General features: G+C 42.2%; 1 protein-coding gene across 1 annotated transcript in view; it reads right to left on the bottom strand.

The window, feature by feature from the left end:
• ARFGEF3 (ARFGEF family member 3) overlaps positions 1-20,883 on the bottom strand; it is a 185,815-nt gene that overhangs the window by 34,266 nt on the left and 130,666 nt on the right. The window contains exons 18-24 of the mRNA XM_011962073.1: positions 20,588-20,738; positions 18,503-18,823; positions 16,450-16,583; positions 13,400-13,545; positions 11,570-11,749; positions 3,106-3,250; positions 1,648-1,770 (exon numbers count right to left, since the gene is read on the bottom strand). Of these exons, the coding sequence (XP_011817463.1) occupies positions 1,648-1,770; positions 3,106-3,250; positions 11,570-11,749; positions 13,400-13,545; positions 16,450-16,583; positions 18,503-18,823; positions 20,588-20,738 (1,200 nt within the window). The remainder of the gene's footprint in view (positions 1-1,647; positions 1,771-3,105; positions 3,251-11,569; positions 11,750-13,399; positions 13,546-16,449; positions 16,584-18,502; positions 18,824-20,587; positions 20,739-20,883) is intronic.

The raw sequence follows: 20,883 nt of genomic DNA on the forward strand, positions 1-20,883 counted from the left end.
GGGTTAGCAAACGTTTTTGGCAAAGGGCCAGAGAGTAAATACTTCAGGCTTTGCAGGTCATGCTGTCTTTATTGCAACCGCTCAACTCTGCACGGTAGTATGGAAGCAGCCATCGATGAATGAACAGGGCTGTTTTAATACAACTGTATTTATAAAAACTGTGGGCCATAGCTTGCCAACTCCTGGCTTAGATGAACACATTTTATAATATAGAAACAGACCAGGTCAAATTCATGTTGAAATAAGCAGGTGGGGATTAACAATAAATCATTTCCTACCCATGATTACAGCAGGCGCCCCAAAGGTTTACACCGTGGCTGCTGTGTATTTGAAAGCATCCAAGTCTATGTGGATGGCACTCCCTGGAGCCAGGCAGGACACAGGCACCATGACTATACAGGGGACTCTGCTTTTTCCACTGACCCCAGGCCCCATACAAGTAACTCCACTTTATAATTCACAGAAGAAAACAGGCTGTTTTCGATGTCCTCTGTATGATGGTCTTAGATGTCAACTTGACTGGATTAGGGGAGACCCAGATCACTGATAGAACATGATTTTTGGGTGTGTCTGTGAGGTTGGTTCTGGAAGAGGTTGGCTTTTGAATCAGACTGAATAAGGGAGCTCCACTCTCACCCAGTGCAGGCAGACACCATCTAATCAGCCAAGGCCCAGGGAGAACAAAAGGCAGAGCAGAAGAGAATTCTCTGTGTTTCTGTCTCTGGAGCTGGGATACCCTTCTTCTCCTGTCTTAGAACTACAGCTTCTCCGGCCTCTTGCTTTGGACTAAGAGTTATACCATCAGTGCCCCTCGTTCAGGGGCCTTTGAACTTGAACTGAGCCATGTTATCAGCTTCCTAGTTTCCAGCTTGCAGATGGTCTATCGTGGGACTTCTCAGCCTCCATAATTGTATGAATGTTCTAAGATTTCCAACCTTAGATTAGTCAATATTATATTAAATAATTGGCCTTATGCAGAAACCTATTCTCAGTGTCATATGATTAGCAGCTTGAGTTTGATTTCCTAACTTTTTAGCGAAAGTTAAGAATTCCTCCTACCCCAGGCTTTAATTATAAAATATATTTTCTAAGTATAGAAGTCCCCCTTCTTGAAAGCCTCGTGTATTTCAGAAACTACCCAGATGATTTTATACTTAATTTAGAAACACCTTAACAAAACAGATTCTCACTATACAACATGACCTGCGATAGCAGATTTTTATATAGCACAGGTTTATCCGGGGTAAAATGAAAGGGAGGGACACTTAGTTAAACCAAAAGGTTTATAAAAAACTTAACATTTTGAGAGCTTGCATAGAGTGTGATTAGACCTGGAGCCTGAGAACCTTTTACAAAGGGAAAATATAAGGTTGATATTATTTGACAATAAAGTTAGTATAAAATAATAAATAGATTAAAAATATGCTATAAGATATTCCATGAACACAATGAAAAGTATTGACCTCGGACAAAATTCAAGCTGCTTTCACAGTAAGTTTTTGCTTTTGAGTACACACCACCACCATCTGCTTGTATCCCAGGATGCGTGCTTGTTCCAGGCAGTCAGTGGGCCCTTTCTCCAGCCACAGAGCCACCCTGGAAGGGGTCTTCAGCAGTTACAAGGCATGAGAAGAGGGTTCTGCTTACCCAGTCCTTTGACAAACTTCATAAGGCACATGATGTAGCTAGTGGCTGCATTAGCAAAGACCTGGATGTTGTCGGTATTGAGAAAAGCTTCGAATACATCAAACACTGGAGCGTGGCCTTTTCCTAAGGGAGGAAGATTATAGAATTGTAAGAAAGTAAGTTTCTGCCCTCGTGGTTGCCAGGGTTGCCCATATTCCCAGCACCTTCCACTGAGACAGATCTTGAGAAAGATCTACTGGGGAGATGCCTGGGTTTTTTCTTGGACCACTGGCTTGACTCCAGTGCAGTGATCAGCTCTGCCGGCAGGGGAGCAGCTCGGCAGAGAGATGAGTGCCGAGCTGAGGCAATGTGCTGGTCTAAAGAGCAGGGAACCACGTGGCCTCTGGAATGCTCCTGCACAAGGTATTTGTAGATTATCTACAGGACATGGCAGGGCAGGTTCAGATAGACCTTTGGTGGCATATCTGAGTTTCTTTATATCTATGCAGAAAAAGAGCACAGAAGGCCTGAGACCACTCTCCTTTTAGAAAGCTTGCTTGCAAAATTGGCCTTCAGCTGGTATCTGGGAACTCAGTTCTCAGAGTACTCCCAGGCCACAGTTAACTGATAAGAGTAGTTCACCGTGCCTAGACTGTTCATGCAAACCATATGGTTTATGCTGAACACCTGCTTTCCTGTTGGGAGTCTGGGATTTTGGTATGTGCTAGGCAAGGGGTACATAAGTGGTCAGTCCCCAGCTAGATCTCTAATGGGCTTCCACGGGCAGAAACATTGCAAACATGTTGCTGTGTTTTCACTGCTGGGGGAAGAATGTGTTGTGTGTGATCCCTCCTGGGAGGGTGAGAGCACAGGGAGGCTGGTGCATAGATTCCTCCAGACTCTGTCTGTGTCGTTCCTTTTCATAATCTGTTGTGTCCTTCCTACATTGCTAAAACTTAGTCATGAACTGTGTAAAAAATCTCAACATAATATGCTGGGTCCCATGAATCCTTCTCATGGGTTTCTGAGTTTAGGGTGGTTTTGGGAACCTCCGAGACAACACTCCTGGGCCCTGGGCTTGCTTTATAGGTACCCATCCATTTCCAGCAGACTGAATCTCCCTAATTCTGGTTACTCTGTGTTATGATACTTTTCTGCTTCTTACCAGCAAATGGATAACATTTTTCTTTTTGGCTTTAGAAATGAACTCAACACAGCAATGCGTAAGTGAAACAACAGAAGTCTCAGCCTTATTGCCCAATTGTCAGCAAGAACGGGGCCCGACAATGCTTAGGGCTCTCAGCCTGCTGGCGGAACTCAGAACTCATGTTCCTGCTACACCACATTCTTTCCTGCTGATAAAACATAGCTGACAATCTGTCTTCCCTATTGTTCAACTGTTTTTTTTTTTTTTTAATAGCATGAAACTTGGCACAGAGAGTTAATGCTGAATAGCAAGAATCATCCAAACATTCTTACCCATGGAGTAGTCACCAACCAGGTACTCCTTCACCTCTGACTTGTTCCCGCCATGCACTGTTTCCAGAGCACTGAACAAGGGTCTCCATCCGGACTGGATCTGCGTGGAACACACTTCAACCAGCTCACCAATGGATGTCACAACCTGGCAGACACAAAGCAAGGGGCACTTAAAGTCCTCTCCTTAAAAGGAGCAGAATTTCTGGGAAGGGTGATATAGTTCTCTGCCCCCTATTTTGGAGTTAATTTTAGTGAAAAGGAAAAACCAGAATAGACAAACTCACTCAAAAATCTTCTGAATAATCAGCCGTATTGTATTAATTTGCATTTCACTAATGACTAGTGCTGCTAAGCAACTTTTCACATCTTATTAGTCAAATATTTTGTTGTTTTTAAAAATTCGGTTCACGTCTTCTTGTTATTTTCTTTTTTGTTTGTATTTAGAGTTCCTTATATATTCCCAAGATATAATTTGCAAATATTTTTCCACAACTTTGGGCTTTTTAAAAGTTTTGTTTTTTAATGGTGTCTTTTGAAGATTAAAAGTTCTTAGTTTTGGTGAAGTCCAATTCATCCATTTTTCTTTTAATGGATCACATCATGACCCATTTTGAAGTTTTTAAAATATGGTGAGAGGTAAAGGTGTAAGTTTACTTTTATCACATACATTCAAGCACAATTTGCTGAAAATATCCCCTCTCATGACTGAATTGCAATGGTATCTTTGTCAAAAATCAATTGATTATAAACAGGAGAATTTATTTCTTTACTCTTCAGTTCCACTGAACTAGAGGTCTGTCTTCAAACCAATACCACACTGTGTTGATTACTGAAATTTTGAAATCAGGTCGTGTAAATTTTCATAATTTGTCTTCTTTATCAAGTTTGTTTTCTCTGTTATGTTCTTTGCAGTTTCATATAAATTTGAGAATTACTTTGACAATCTCTTCAAAAAGGTCTACTGGATTTTAATCGGAATTGCACCGAATCTATACATCAATTTGGGGAAATTTGCTGTTTTAAAAATATTGAGTCTTTTAATCCATGAATATGGTATATCTCATATTTATTTGAATCTTTAATTTCTCTCAGCAATGTTTTGTAGCTTCTGTGTACAGGTCTTGAGCTTCTTTTGCTAAATTTATTCATAAATATTTTATCATATTTGATGTTGTTTTGAATGGAATTGTTCTTACTTATCTTTGGATAATTTATTTCTCATATATATAAATTCAATCGATTTTAGTATGTTGATCTTGTATGCAGTGACCTTGCTCGACTAGAATTGTTTTGTAAATCCCATATAATGTTCTATATATAACCGCATGTTGTCTGTGAACTAAAATAGCTTACTTTTCGTTTCAAACCTTGATGTCTTTAATTTCTTTATACAATGAGTAAAAGTTAAAGTTGAGTAGAAATAGAGAAGACAGAAATCCTTGTCTTATTACTGATTACAAGAGAAAAACACTCAGTCTTTCATCATTAAGTTGATGTTAGATGTGGGATTCTCAAAGATGCCCCTTATCTCATGGAGGAAATCCCTCTAATTCCTCTTTCCTTAAAAGGTTTTGTCAAAAATGAGTGATGAATTTTGTTAAATGTTTTGTCTCTATCAAGATGATCGTGTGGTTTTAATCTTTTATTCTACTAATTGACTTTGAGCTGTTAAACCAATCTTACATTGCTGGGATGAATTCCATATGCCACAATGTTTAATCTTCTTTCTTTATATATTACAGGATTTATTTTGCTTTTTTTTTTTTTTTTTTTGAGACAGGGTCTCACTCTGTTGCCCAGGCTAGAATGTAGGGGCATGTGATCATGGCTCACTACAGTCTCAACTTACTGGGTTCGAGGAATCTTCCCACCTCAGCCTCCTAAGTAGCTGGGACTATAGGCATGCATCACCATACCCAGCTATATGTATTTTTTTTTTTTTTTTTGGCAGAGATGGGGGTCTCACTATGTTGCCCAGCATGGTCTCAAACTCCTAGACTCAAGCAAACCTTCTGCTGTGGCCTCCCAAAATGCAGGGATTACAGGTGTGAGCCACTGTGCCTGGCCAATAATTTTTAAAGGAATTTTTTGTCTAATTTCATAAAGAATATTGGTCTATAGTTTTCCTTCTTGTGACTTTGGTATCACAGAAACGAGAACTCATAAAATGGGTTTGGAGGTATTCCTTCCTGCTTTATTTTCTGGTAGAGCTTAAGTAGGGTTGCTATTATTTCATCCTTAGTTTATAGATTCACCAGTGAAACCAACGGGCTTGGGGTACTGTGGGGAGTTTTTTTTTTTTTTTTTTTAATGTATGAACCTTTGCTTTATTCAATTTGTTAAACAAGAACTGATTAAATTATTTCCCCCCTCCCCATAACAGTCATGGAAAACATGTCACTTGTTTGAAAGAACAATACCATTAGTTACAAAATTTAATTGTAAGGATCAAGCAGAGGTTATTGGTCTAACCAATCCACATTGACAGCTTTGAAGTGTTCAGATGTTAGTTTTAAAATAAAGGTGACAAATACCAATCACATTCTCATATTACTGTTCAGGATCTACATAAACTTGCTTCTGGAAATAGTTCAATACACAAAGGTATGAGAATAACACTGTAATCACCGGTGATCAAACCAAGGGTGTAATTTTACAAATCACTTTTAGTAAGAATCACTTCTAACATTTTAAAAGTCTAAATCTACATAAAACTCAAAGCAATATATTTTTCTACTTGAGACCAAAATAAGTTTCCTTTTTCCTATTTAAGCATAATTCTTTAAGATGAATCTGAATTCACATGATATACCTTGTCAAACTTTTCCAAAGAATTTTAAACCCTGCTTTAGAGACAAATTCTTACATTATGTATACATACATTTTTCTTTTACATATTTTTTCTTCAAAGACTAATGACAAGTTTATGAGGTTAATAGACCTTTAATGTGCAAACATCACCACAATCTAATTTAAAAACAATTTTATTTGCCCCCTCAAAAACCTCAGTACCCATTTGCAGTCATTGCCTACTCCACCACTCCACCCTCAGCCTGAGGGAACTACTAATGTACTTTTTGTCACTATAGATTTTCCTATTCTGACATTTCATATAAATGCAGTCATATAACATATGGTCTTTGGTGACTGACTTTTCTCATTTAATGTAATGTTTTCAAGATTCATCCATGTTGTACATATATCAGTACTTTATTTTTATCGCTGAATAAGATTTCGTTGTGTGGACATAACCTAATTTAATGTATCTATTCCTCAGCTGTTGGAATTTGAGTTGTTTCTAACTTTTTGGCTATTATGAATAATGTTACTATGAACATTTATGTACAGGATTTGTATGGATGTTTTCATTTCTCTTGGGTACATACCTCTTGAGGAACTGCCAGACTGCAAAGCAGCTGCACATTTTACCCTCTCACCAGCAGGGCATGAAGGTTCCAAGGTCTCCACCTCCTCCCTCACCAACACTTGCTATTATCTTTCTTTTGAGACCGAGTCTCACTCTGTCGCCCAGGCCAGCATGCAGTCGCACGATCTTGGCTCACTGCAACCTCCCGCCTCCCGGGTTCAAGTGATTCTCCCACCTCAGCTTCCCAAGTAGCTGGGACTACAATGTGCGCCACCACACCCAGCTAATTTTTGTATTTTTAGTAGAGATGGGGTTTCACTGTGTTAGCCAGAATGGTCTCCATCTCTTGACCTCCATCTCTTGATCCGCCCACCTCAGCCTCCCAAAGTGCTGGGATTACAGGAGTGAGCCACTGTGCCTGGCTGCTATTATCTATCTTTTTTATCCTAGTAGATGTGAAATATTATCTCATGTGGTTTTGATTTACATTTTCCTAATGACTAATGATGCTGACCATCCTTTCATTAGTGCATATTTAATGCCATTATTGACATGGTTCTTTTACATCTGTCATTTGCTATTTGTTTTCTGCGTATTTACATATCACGTCCTTTTAGTTCCTCTGTTCCTCTTTTACTACCTTCTTTTATGTTAAATACATTTTTTTGTGATCACTTTCACTCATGTTTATTTTTTCATCTTTTTCTGTTACTCTCTTGGTTGCTGCCCTAGGGATTATAATATGAATCTTCAATTGATCACATTTGTACCTCAAGTTAATACTGAGCAAATTCTGGCAAAATACAGCAACTTTGCTTCTACATAGCTCCATTTCCCATCCTTCCTTTCTGCTAATGCTATTTATATTACATCTTCTTGTTTAATAAATCCAACAATACAGTGTTAGAGTTATTGTGTTAAACGTTAGGTTTTTGAAATAAATTAGGAGAAAGAGAAAAATGTACATACTGTTTTATATTTTCCCACATATGTACCATTTCTTCTTATGCAATAGATTTACCAGTTTGTGTTACTTCTTTCAGCTTAAAGGAATTTAGTATTTCTTGTAGAATAGGTCTACTGGCAAGATATTCTCCCAATTTTTGTTTATCTGAGAATGTTTTTACATCATCTTCATTTTTGAAGAGTAATTTCTCTTTCATTGACAGTTTTTCTTTCAGCACTTTAAATATGTCATTACATTGTCTTCTAGCCTTCATTCTTTCTGAAGAAGTCAGCATTAGTTAATCCAAGCATTAATCCTAGCATTAGTTCCTCTGTAGTAATATAGTCTTTCTCTTGCTACTTTTAAGGTTTTGTCATTGTCATCGAGCATTTTGACTATAATGTGTCTATTGTAGATATCTTTGTGTTGATCCTAATTGGGGTTCCACTATTTCTTTAAATATATTTTCCCATCTGTTTGTCTTTCTCCTCTCCACCTGGGACTCTCATTACAGATATGTTGGTATGCTTGACATTGTTCTACAAATCTCTGAGGCTTTATTTTTGTTCAAACTTAGTTTTGTCTGATCTTCACAATAGATAATTTATATTAATCTATTTCCATGTTCACTGATGCTTTCTTCTGCCATCTCAAATCTTTCTGGTAAGTCCGTATAGCTAATTTTTCATTTCAGTTATTGCCCTTTTCAACTCTAAAATTTGCATTTTTATAGTTCCCATTTCTATATTTAGAATCCCTATTTTTGAGTCATTGTCGTATTTTCCCTTAATTTTTTCAAACATATTTAAAAGGTACTTTGAAGGCTCTGGCTCCCAAATGTATCTGGGCTCACTCTAAGTCAGTTTCTATTCACTATTTTTCCCTCTGAGTATGTTTCACTCTTTCCTGTTTGTTTGCATCACTCATATTTTTGAGAATTAGACATTTTAGAAAATATATTGTAGCAATGCTGGATGCTAATTTATTTTTGAGGGTTTTTCCCTTAACCAGACTAAGGTGCTTGGACTTAGTCTGTAGAATCTGTCTCTTCCCATGGCCCTCATGTGTCTGCTCAGTTTTTGTTCTTCATTTTTATTTTTTATCCTGACTCCCTAGTGTTCATCCCCATGTCTGCATAGCTTAGTAGTTAACTGATCATGTGGGTGGAAACTGTGCTCAAACACCTTGAGTCTTTAAGGTTCCTACCCTCTGGCAATCAATCTGTGTGAGAAGGTTGGCCAGAATATTCAAAGTTCAGCCAGTTTTTATCTCCCTTTTCTTTTACTTTCTGATGAAATCTTTACAGTCTCCCCTGTACATGCCCCAGGGATGTGTGAACAGACTATTTGGTCCCTCTATGAATCTCTGATATCCAGGATCTTAGATTTCTTGCTAGTACACTACTGACTGCAAACCTTAGGCCAGCAAGCTTGCAGGAGTCCCCTGTTCATTTCTCCATGAATTCATCACTTTTAATTGACAAGTCAATGATCTTCTCCCCACTCTTCTCCATACCAAGTCTGTCCCTGATTGTAGAAAAGCTGATGATTTTCTCAGTCAGCCTCACACAGGTCAAACTACTCTTCTTGCCAATAGAGCTTGGGAGTAAAGGTGATTGCTTCAGTCTTTGGCAAGAAAGTCAGACTCCCACTATTCTTAACCAAAGTTCTAGCAAACACTATTTTTAAGAATAAATGCTACTCAATTTGTTGTCTGCTTTTGGTCAATTTCCAGACCCCTCAGATGGTTGCTTTGGACAATTCTGTCCTGTCCTGTTTTATGCTTGATTTTTGTGGGAAAGGTTAACCTAACTTCTTCAAATCACCATAGCCAAAGCTGCTCCTGTCCTTAATCTTCCTAAACACATTTAAGCATTGTTATTTTAAAGTACGTCTCTGATAACTCTGATATCTGGGTTCCTGTGTGTGTTTATTGTTTGTTTTTTAAACTTTTGTTTTCAATGACCTGTTATTTCCTAATGAGCCTGGTTATTTTTTATTGAATGCAAACATTGCACCTGCAAATCAAGAAATAATTTGAAGCTTATTATTAATGGTGCCTTCTGTCAGAAAGGCACTAGAAATCTCAGATTACCTTAATCTCATGTCAGGGATTGCGATTATTTGAAGTTGGGTTTATTTTCTCTTAGGACTAATCTATTTAAGGTTCACCTCTCTTTCTAAGATGTCCCTTTCACTTCAAGATCCTGACTCAAGATGTCAGGAAGTTACCAGACTTGGGAGGTCCCAGACTGCAACTTTGCTGAGCTTCTCCGTCTTGTACTATACTGGTGCAAAAGTAATTGTGGTTTTTGCTCTGATGGCAAAAACCACAATTACTTTTGCACCAACCCAATATCTTCCTTTTTTAAAAATAGTAGATTCCATTTTAGGAAAAACAGCCTCAAATACCAGGAAGATTACTCTGGGTATTCTTTTTCTCCCACATCTTGGCCCTGTAGTTCTTCACTGCCCTATAGTATGTCAGTGTCTTTGAGTGATTAAAATTTTTTTTTATCCAGCTTTTTTTAGTTGTTCCCTGTGGGAAAGTTGATCTGAATCACCTAGTTCACTCTTATGGGTATAAAGTCTTAGGTATTAACCCATCTAGGTTAACTTATCTTAGATGTTAATGATCTAACCTTTAGGTGTTAACTTGTAGGTGTTAACTATCTAGGAGCTAACTATAGGTATTAACTTACCTTAAGTGTTAACAATCTAGTCTTTAGGTGTTAACTTGTATTTTCATTCCTTTATTTCCTTAAACTTACTAGGCATTTTGATTGAATATTTTGCATGGAAGATACCAATATTTCAATCCTTTACAGGTCTAGTTGTACCATTGGTTGTTTTATCAGTTCTCTCCATTGCCTTGTTTTCTTGTGTGTTTTGTGAATTTCTGAAAAATACTGAGAGCTCATATACCTTGAAACTTTGTTTGTGGGATTATTTTGTGGCCTGCATTGACATGAGTTGCTCTAGGGGGAATTTTGTTGCTTCTGTATGGTGCCTGTGTAAAGTTTCTCAGACCCTGAGGTGGTGCAGTTTCACATACAGATCACATAAAAGGGTTAAGTTGTAATAATAAATCCTGGAGCGCTCTTTTTAAAAAACTTTCCATTAAGAGCCAGTGTTAGAAACAAGCTGATAGTATCCTCAGGAAGTTTGTTTTAATTCAACCTTGGCCTGAGTGAACATTAAGTTTGTTTTAATTCAACCTTGGCCTGAGTGAACATTAAGTTTGTTTTAATTCAACCTTGACCTGAATGAACATCAGCGTTGTAAAGTTTGCATTGAGATTTGTTTTCTGTTTTTGTGCACTCTTGTCTGGGATGACCAGAACTTCTGCTCCACTTAATAGCAAATTCCCTCATGGTAAAACCGGCCTAAGGGCTCTGCTTACTTCTCTGGCTTCCCATTGGCACTCAGTTTTGGGGCCTCCTTACTTTCTTGTCAGTGTGTCAAGGTATTTGAAAGAAATGTTTAAACCTCTATTCAATATTTTTGGTGGATTTCAGAGAGAGAGATCTTGTATTTCTAGCCCACCATCATGTGAAATACGAAGTCTCCAGTTAGTTTCTTTACCTTGCCTTCAGTGGACAGTATGGCAGCAGTTAGGAATATAGGCCAGGTGTAAAGAGATAGGCCAGCAGATTGCCTAGGTTCAAATCGCAGCTCCACCAGTCACTGATTATGTATCCTTAGTCAAATTACCTTTCTGGTTTTTTTTTTTTTTTTTCCTGACGGAGTCCCGCTCTGTCACTCAGGCTGGAGTGCAGTGGCATGATTTGGGCTCACTGCAACTTCCGCCTCCCGGGTTCAAGCGATTCTCCTGCCTCAGCCTCCTGAGTAGCTGGGATTACAGGCATGTGCCACCACACTCAGCTAATTTTTGTATTTTTAGTAGAGATGAGGTTTCACCATGTTGGTCAGGCTGGCCTTGAACTCCTGACCTCATAATCTGTCTGCCTCGGGCTCCCAAAGTGCTGGGATTACAGGTGTGAGCCACCACGCCTGGTCCTGCTTAATTTCTCTGTTACAGATTCCACATAGGATCATTGGAAAGAGTAAGAGTGCAAAGCTCATAGAACCGTGCCTGCCACTGCACTCAGTAAGAGCCAGCTATGACGCTGATGACCATGTCACACTGACCTGGTCTTGGACGTCCTCATCACACAACTCCAGCTGCATAATGCGCTCGAAAGGTCGGAAGAGTGCTTCATTGAAGTGAAAATGAGGTGGCTCATTCCAGTCAGTGAGGACCTCTGTCAGTATGTCATGGATGAAGGAAACAGCCTTCTGTGACACATGTCTTTCCTTATGGCAAGCAGCCTGCAAAATTCATCAGAGAGTGGCATACCATCAGGACAGCAGACAGTGAGAATGTGATTTCTGAAGGCCTTCCTACCCCACATCATTACAAGGAGGTAGAAGCAGCAATTCTGTTAAAATCAAAACACTCTAAGGGATAAGTCTAAGCAAACTGCACACTAAATTGCATTTTTTACAATTTAACCAGCTTATCAGGCACAACTTCAATTTCATGTTAATGTTTCTAGAAAAAGAAAAGTTTCTGGTAATTTATTTTTCTGTAACATGACAGTTTTCTTAAATGGTACAGAACATGCTCACTATAAAGACACCAGAACCCAGACTAGGAATGGCTTACGGTTTCATCTTAGCTGTGCCCCACACGTAGGAAGATAAGATGAGTCATCTGTTCCTCAGTGAGGTGAGGGACAAATTGCCACAGTAGCTCTAATTGGTTTACAAACCTCCTGGTATCCATGCTCTTGAGTAGTCCTTTCCTGTACTGGCCCTGGGCTTGGAGGTGTGAGTTGCTTTGGCCAGTGGAACACAAGCAAACATCATGTAAGAACAGAATTAAAAAGTACTTGTGATTTGGGGTTAACCCTGTTGTTGCTCTTTGGAACCCTAAGAATGCCATGTGAACAAGCTGGGGCTGGTCTGCTGGAGGCTAGTCTACATGAAGAGACCATGAAAAGAGAGACCTATTTGTCTAGCCATCCCTGTTAAGGCCATCATGAACCATCTGGCCCCAGACTTTGCACCAGCTGACCACAGATACACAATTAAAGCCAGTGAGATCCGCCACGCCTGGCCAACCCCAGAACTACCCAGAGAAGCCTACCTCAAATATCTGACTCATGGAATCATGAGCTAAATAAATGGTTGTTGTTTTAAGCCACTAGATATTGGGGAGGCCTTATTGTAGAGTAAAAGATAACTGACAGACTTTTTCCCCATGTCTACATTGCTATTTTCTACCCATTTTGCTTACTAGAGTGTTCTCAGGTTAATAAGTTCCAAGAAGTGTTTTATGATTTATCTCTACCAGGTAAGAGCAAAAGGGCTATTAAGAATAGCTATCACTGCAAAACAGGGCAACAGTTTTCCCTGTCAACTTGGAAGTGGCCAGTCCTCATGTGTTGAGATGCTTAGATGTAGAGCTGCCATAAAACTGATCACATGAACTGCTTCCCTTTGGAGAGTGAAAGGGTCTTAGTATTAATTTTGTTAAGAAAACTAAGACATACTGTTCCCTGACTGAAAGGACACTGTCCTGAGTATATTTAGCTATTAGAAAACAGGGACTGGTAGGAACCAAAGACATTGTTATATTTATGTATGCAAATAAAGCTATTAGGAACCATCCACAGTCTTTCTGTTCCAGGCTCAGGTTGATACCAGATCATAAAAAATGAAAAACTAGCTGAGTTGTACAATTGCAAAGAAAGAGGGTCAGAGTGAGACTAGGGTAGTACTGCCCTTTGGGGTGATTCTTTAGATGTCATGAGGTATAACTAGAAAACAGTGATGTTTGTGACCAGGTGATGGGCAAGTTCCCACTGCCCAGTGGCCACAGTGCTTTGTCCCCATACATGACTGCAGGCCCCCATGCTGGCTCTGCTGGTCATTGACTTAGCAGTTCCAGGCTCTTCCCACCTTTCCAGTGCTCACCTCCACTAGGTGTGGGGCCACTAGGCTCCAGCAGCGCATCACGTGCAGCAGGGGCCGTGCTTTGCTCCGCACAATCCTCAGCATGGCATCCCCCAGGCGGAACAGGTGGAGGGCGCTTTTTCGGTCTTGAGTGGATTTAACTTCTCCTACAGGAAGGCAAGAACATAAATGCCAGAAAGCCCAAACTCAGACATAGTCTGACCTATTCAAGCAAAGAGAGAGGTTGAAAATCTAGGTAGGACCAGTAGGGTAATTCAATATTGGCTAACCAAGGGAGGAGGGAGCCCTGGATTCAAGAAGAATGTGGTGGTTCACTCAGCAAGGCCTGCATCGCCCTGTCACTCAGCACTGTAGCCCCGGTAGCTGAGATGTGACAGGTGTGATTAGAAATTGATAAGAGGGAATGAGGTAGCGGTTTGGTAGGAGGGCCGAGAGGTCCGACTGTCTGGGTTCAAATCCTGGCACCATTTAGTAGTTGTGTTTTATTTGGCCAAAGATTTTCCTCTTTAGGCCGGGCATGGTGGCTCACGCCTGTAATCCCAGCACTTTGGGAGGCTGAGGCGGGTGGATCACGAGGTTAGGAGATCAAGACCATCCTGGCTAACACGGTGAAATCCTGTCTCTACTAAAAATATAAAAAATTTGCTGGGCATGGTGGTGGGCACCTGTAGTCCCAGCTACTCGGGAGGCTGAGGCAGGAGAATGGCATGAACCCGGGAGGCGGAGCTTGCAGTGAGCCAAGATCACGCCACTGCACTCCAGCCTGGGTGGCAGAGCAAGACTCCGTCTCCAAAAAATAAAAAATAATAAAAAAAAAGATTTTTCTCTTTAATGATCTCATCTGTAAACCTGGGGATAATACTGCCCACTTCTAAAATTGCTTTAAAGATTAAACGTGATAATACACATAAAGTGCTCAGCATGGGCCCAGCACATACAAACTGAACATTATTAGCTATTATTATTACTCTTGTTCCTGTCACCTCTCACTTCATCATCTACTTTGACAATCCTTAATAAACCTCTGCAGCCTTTGCCAAGCAGGCCTGGTCCCTCTGCTGCTCAGTAACATGCTGTCTGGCCTGCTCTGTCTTGTTTCAATACCATCCTTGTCTACCCTGATCTTGGGCTACCTCTTTGCCACTGTCACCTTCATTTTCCCCACTCCCTTCTTGCTCATGTCCTATTGCCTCTCCTCCACTTCCTACTGGGGATGGGACCCAAGTCTAAACACAAAATTCATTTCTGTTTCATATATACCTTACGCACAGCCTGAAGGCAATTTTTGTATCCCTTGGGGACCCTCAATAAACTGTGTGTTGTGTGCCTGCATTTTGAGCGTGGCCCGTCACATGAGGTCAGGTGTGGAACTTTCCACTTGTGGCCTTATGCCAGTGCTTAAAAAGTTTTGAATTTTCAGCATTTTGGATTTTTGGATTAGGGATACTCAACCTGTAAGAATCACCATGGATGTTTACCCTGCATCAGACACTGTGTTGGTTCTGTAAGTCTTTAATAACTTTAATTTTTAAAGCAATTATATTTCCTTTTTTTTTTTTTTTTTTTATGGAGTCTCACTCTGTCGCCCGGGCTGGAGTGCAGTGGTGCAATCTCAGCTCACTGCAACCTCCACCTTCCAGGTTCAAGCAATTCTCTTGTCTCAGCCTCTTGAGTAGCTGGGGCTACAGGCACACGTCATGACGCCCAGCTAATTTTTTTGTATTTTTAGTGGAGACAGGGTTTCACCATATTGGTCAGGCTGATCTCGAACTCCTGGCCTCAGGTGATCTACCCGCCTCGGCCTCCCAAAGTGCTGGGATTACAGGCGTGAGCTGCCGCATGCAGCCCACATTTTCTTTTAAGAAGAAAATATAATTATTGCTATTTTACAGAGTAGAAAATTGAATGTCTGAAAGGTGATATGACTTGCCTCAGATGCTGTGGCTGTTAAGTGTTGGAGGCTGCATTTTATATTCCTACCTGATTGATTCCTAAGCAAGTCTCCCTCTTTCTAGATTTACTGCCTCTTCCTGGCCCCTGCTCACTGTGTGCTTTGTAAGCTCAGAGTCTACTGTTTTCTCCAATAAGAAAGACTTTGAAGGTTACCCCTGGGCTCAGAGATTCTCTGAAAGTCTGATGGGCCTGGGAGGTTGGCTTTATATCGCTTAGGTTTTAAAGTCTATTAAAAACGAGTGGGGCAACAACTGTGGCTCTCAAATCCAAATCTGCAGCAAGGATGAAAAAAATCAAATATACTGCTTTTAGAACTTTAGATTCCTAAGGACGGAAGGGACCTCAGAGGTTGTGCAGTCCAACACGTCACTACAGTGCCTCCCCAGCACATGGCTCCCTGTCTCTGCCCAGAACTCATCTGGGACAAGGTGCTCACTGTTTCAGGACAACCACTGGTGCTGTGGATGAACAATTCCATCTGTGAGCAACCTGCCAACCCTCTGGGTCCCTTATTCAGTACAACTCTACATTGTCTTCCACAACACTGGCCTTCAAGAAGGCCTCATTTATTCACCTGGCCTCACTGGAGATGACACGGATACTGACCCATCATTAATGGGATATGCCTCTGAGGTCAGTTTTGCAAGAGTGGCACGCAGTTTCCTTTTTCACCACCCCTTTTGGGATCAGTGGTTGTTTCTGCATATCACAAATCTGTCCAGTTGGCTGGACAGAGGTGTGCGGTGTGGTTTGTGATATGCAGAAAAGTTCCACCTTCATGTGAAGGAAGCTATCTGCACCCTAAGGAGCCACACAATTTCTACCACAAGCACAAAACTTAGCAGAACAACCTAGTCCAGCTCCAGTGGGAATTCTTATAGATGTGGTAGCAGCAACGTTTCCATTCACAAAGAGTTACACCACCCCTCACACAGGGTGCCTCAAAATCCGGAGACAAATCTATACTTGGGCGTAGCTTGTGTGAGTGTAAGCAAAGGGAAGGTGGAGTCAAATCTTCAGGCACGCTGCTGGTGACAGAGGCCTGGGCTGTTTCCCGCTAACCTCCTGGTATATGGTTTCTTCCGGGAAACAATTACCTGGCATTGCCAGAGAGTAATCAACTGTATCTGTAACGGAATGAAAAAGCTGAGACTGCGATGCTTTCTTCAGCTGGTAAAGAAAGCCTCCCAGGGCCATGAGGTTCAACTTATCCGTAGCATCTTCAAAGAGCCTGGATGCAAACAGAAAGAGATGTGTTATTTGGCAACAATTCAGCAAGGTCTTTATGGCAGAATGATTACGGTAATTTTGTTGATGTGATCAATGGAAATGCGTGTAAACACTGTAGACAAATGTATGGTATTATTATATCTATTCTAACTGTGTACAAGTCTGCTCTGTGATATTTTAATTCAAAGGCACAAATAATATATTTAAAAATATCTTTGTGCCCTCGTGGTCTAGCTCAGCCATGGCAGGCTCTCATCAAATGCTTGGCAAGAAGCTGAAAGATGGCAAGGCGTTGTTCCCAGAAACTGAGTAATTGGGAATGGAATCTTCAGAATTAGCTTCAATTTCATAAACGATGTCAAAAAACCCCAGTAAATTGATGAATACGTTTTGTCTGTCTATAATTTATGAGCATAAAGCTGGAAGGGATACAAAAACAGCTAAGAGTGGATCCTGTAAGCCCCCCACAGGGCGGGGACTGGCCTCAAACACACCCGAACACCTGGATGTGATGGGAACTCATGTATCTATTTGGAAGAAAGAATGTTCCCTAATATGACGGATCTTGCAAGTTCTTTTTCTTTTCTGCTCAGCTGGGCACAGACCTTGCCAGCAGAAAGATTTAGGAAGGTGGGGAGCACAGTAGCAGAATTTAGGGGAGGATTTGAAGGTCACTGGAATGAAGAATGGTAAAGATCAAATATCTGTTTTATGAAGCCACAATGAGGAATGTGCCAGGTGAGCCCTTCCGTGGCTCTTGGGTCACCCTGGTATCTGCCTTCCAAGCCTCACGACACCACAGGGCAATCAGTGCTGTGGGGGCACCATGGGCTGCTTCAGGGAGAGGGTCGCTAATAGAAATGGAATCATGAGTCCTTTCTGAAGGAGGAAAATGAGACATGCAAGTTAAGATGGGAATTAGTGGATCTAACGTTTATAAATTATCCAAACAAACATATTTTTCTTGCTATTTTGATACCATTTGGTTTCTGGGTCCCATTGACCATTTCTCCTCCCTCATTCCTAGTAAGAAAATAGTGATGAATATTATATTCCACCTGACACTGTCTATTGCTTTCCAGATTCTAAAACATTTTCACAGCCAACTTGGATAAGCAGGACAAAGCAATTATGGTAGTGGGATAGTAGATGGAGAAACTGAGTCTCAGTGCAGCTATGTCTACAGACATGACCCGGCAGCTGGGGAGTGCAAAGCCAGGACAGGAACTCAGGTCAATCTGAGTCCCGGCCCAGGGAGTGCTCCTCCCACTCCCATCCCCTTCCTGACAGTCCTCCCTGTGCCCGTGCAGGGGGTCTGGGACACAGTGACCAAATGCTGAAGAGGTAAGTGAGGTGGAGCTGTGTGTGACTGGTGACCAAAAGCACTTTCTACATCAGGAAGTACCACCAAAGAGTTGAGACGATTGGTGATTTTCCCTCTTCACCTTCACATGGTTGTTGGGCATCAATAAGTAACACACGCATGTGGGATTTTTGAAAACAGCCATAATCATAAAAATAGTGGATTTTTACCATTTGCCAAGCTTCACTCCAGGTGCATCAAGTTACTAATTAATTTACCCTCACGACTACCCGATGACAGAATTACTTTTAAAAAATGACCCTATTTTACCAATGGAGAAGGCCACGCAGGGCCCAGGGAGGTGAGATTGCCTGAGATCCCAGAGTAAGTGCAGGGCTTTGACCCCAGCTGGCCTTCCTCAGCCCCTCCAGTGTTAGTAGAAAACGTTTCATTCCGAGTATGGATGTAATGGTAGAGAGAACAAAGCTTGAAAAAGATGGAAGAAATTTAAGGGATTGGCTAACACCTGGGTCGTCCCTGGCATGACTGAGACCAGATGGACGTGGGTGTCGCCTGGTGAGCAGGCTCCCGGGGCGTGGGAGGCCGGCGCCGCGCACCTGTCGGCCTGCGTTGAGAGGGTGAGCACCACCTTGGCGGCGCTGCTCCCGCTCATGAGGCTCCCGCCGCGGAAGTCCGAGGCCCGGCCCCGGCTGCCTTCCCGGACGAGGTCCTGGATGGACAGGGGCTGGACAACGGGGGCCGTGCTCAGGGAGCGCCCCTGCTCCGGGCTCTGCTCCATGGGCGAGCCCTCACACTCGGCGTCCCCAAGGAGGCCAGCGCTCCCAGTGGCCTTCTGGGGCTGGCTGATGGTCAGAGGGGGCTGCGAGGCGCCATCGCTGAAGTGGTTGTGCTCCAGGGTGCCCACGTACTCACACATCCTGGAAAGAGCACAGACAAGCAGCTGTTAGACTCTGCAGCTCATCAGGGCAGCTCCATCAACCCCACAGTGCCAGACAAAGGAAATGCAGCCAGCTCTGCCAGCTCCCCAGCTTTCCTCTTTCCTGTGATCAGTCAGTCCTTCCCTCGTGTGTTCTCATGTTACACAGCATTATTAGTAGTAGTATTTGAGTTAGACCAGACAGCCTTGAAATGAGTAAAGGAGTATTTGGGTTCTTCCACCCCAGGCTGGGAGAAAGACAGGCAATGAGGCCCCGTTCATCCAGTCCCCCTTCCTAGTCCAGCTTACTGGCTTATCTGCCCTCCTGCTGTTTGAGCCACTTTTCCCCAGGCACCCTCTTTCCCTCTATACAGTGCTCTGACTAGGAGCTGGGAAGCATTTCCTTACGATGGGATTCCAGAATGGCCATAGCTATGACCGACAGGCCATCCAGCCACAATGAGTTCTGCCCAGCCACCTCCTGCCTGGTCCTGACGGCGCCACATAACTCAAGTCTGGGTGCGGTGGGTGGCGGCCGGGTGGAAGGGCAGTCACCGAATCATGGCAAACACAGAGAAGAGTCACCACATGTGCTACAACCGCCAACTTCTAAATGGTTTTTTTCCAACAGAACCTGGGACAAGGATGGTTCGCAAGATCCCTCATCTCAGAGTAAGTCTGTTTACCGGTAAAGAGCGTCGTGGATAATCCACTCTGATGTTCTAGAATCAGGGAATTTTTCAATCCTTTACCCGCTGCTTGTGTACCAGGATAGCCTTTTTCTTTTTTCCTTTTTTTTTTTTTCTTGTTAGAGCAATAAAGAGCAGCAGGTTAGCAGCCTTCATAATAGAACCATTTTGCTCAACAAACACTCACGGCTATATTTGCTTTGACGACGTGAAACTGAACCCATCTCTGGCTGGTGCCCTGGGCCATCGGCCATCACCCTGGCCACTCTTGCCCCATGCCTTCCCTGCCTAGATCTGGGTTTGGAGTGAGTGTGAGGCGTGTGCTGCAGAGAAGGAGAAGGCACAGTGTGGCCAGTCCCCGTCCTGTTCCATGGGCAGTGCTTCTTCCACGGTACTGGGTCTGCCCTGATGCAGCGCTTGGGGAGATGTGCTTTCAGTCTTAGTTGTAAGAGGACCTGGACTCTGGAGCTATTGCTGGTTTTCATCTTACAGGCACTATGCACTGTGTAACTCACTGGGAGCTTCTTTTCACTTTGATGCTACAATGCTTAGAGCCAAATTTTTGGTCTGTCTTTGGCAGAGGTGTACTATTTTGTTTTGTTTTGTTTCTGTCTAGCTACATTAAAGGTAGGTATCTTGTATTTTATGTATCCAAATAGACTATCTGAAATCCTTCTTTAAGTAAAGAGGACATTGATAAACATTTAGCAATGTAATATTGCAGAGACATGACCAGTTTTAGATTGGCACAGTATTCACTTAACTTACATAGTCATCTCAGTCAATTATTTAATTGTTTTTTCTTCCTTCCCTCTCTCGTAAAAATGTCAATAGAAAAGTCACAGTTCCTGAGACCCAGTTCTGTCCCTTGTTCTTCAAAACATACATTTAGTTGGGCCCTTATTGCGTCTTCTCTTTTCACGTCTTATTTGAAGTTTAATCAAACTCTGTGAATTGTTATAATTGATTTACATGCCGGCAGGCTCTTGAGGCTACCCCTCTCCACCCCCCAGAGCCCACTCCAGGCTTCCTGAGGCAGGGTCAGTGCCATCTGGGGGTGGGAGCCCGTCATGCACCTGAGCACGTGTGGCCAGCAGTCCGGGTTGTGGCTTCCCATCTCCAGGCCTACGCTGAGGATGGCCTCCATGCACAAGACGTGGGCAGTGTGCAGCCACACCCCCTGCACCTTCCCAATCTGCTCCAGTTTCTGCTCCACTTTTAGTTTCACTGTGCCAGAAAGACATTTATTAAAATAACAGGTTGAGTAAGGGAGACAGAAAGGGAGAAAGAATGAAAATGAAAGAATGTGTGTCATGCAAGGGCAAAAGGGAAAGGACAGACGTCAGTGGCAGCAAGGGCCTCCACAGCAGGT

This window comes from Colobus angolensis, unplaced genomic scaffold (genome assembly GCF_000951035.1).
Source record: "Colobus angolensis palliatus isolate OR3802 unplaced genomic scaffold, Cang.pa_1.0 Scaffold58, whole genome shotgun sequence".
NCBI classification, from domain to species: domain Eukaryota; kingdom Metazoa; phylum Chordata; class Mammalia; order Primates; family Cercopithecidae; genus Colobus; species Colobus angolensis.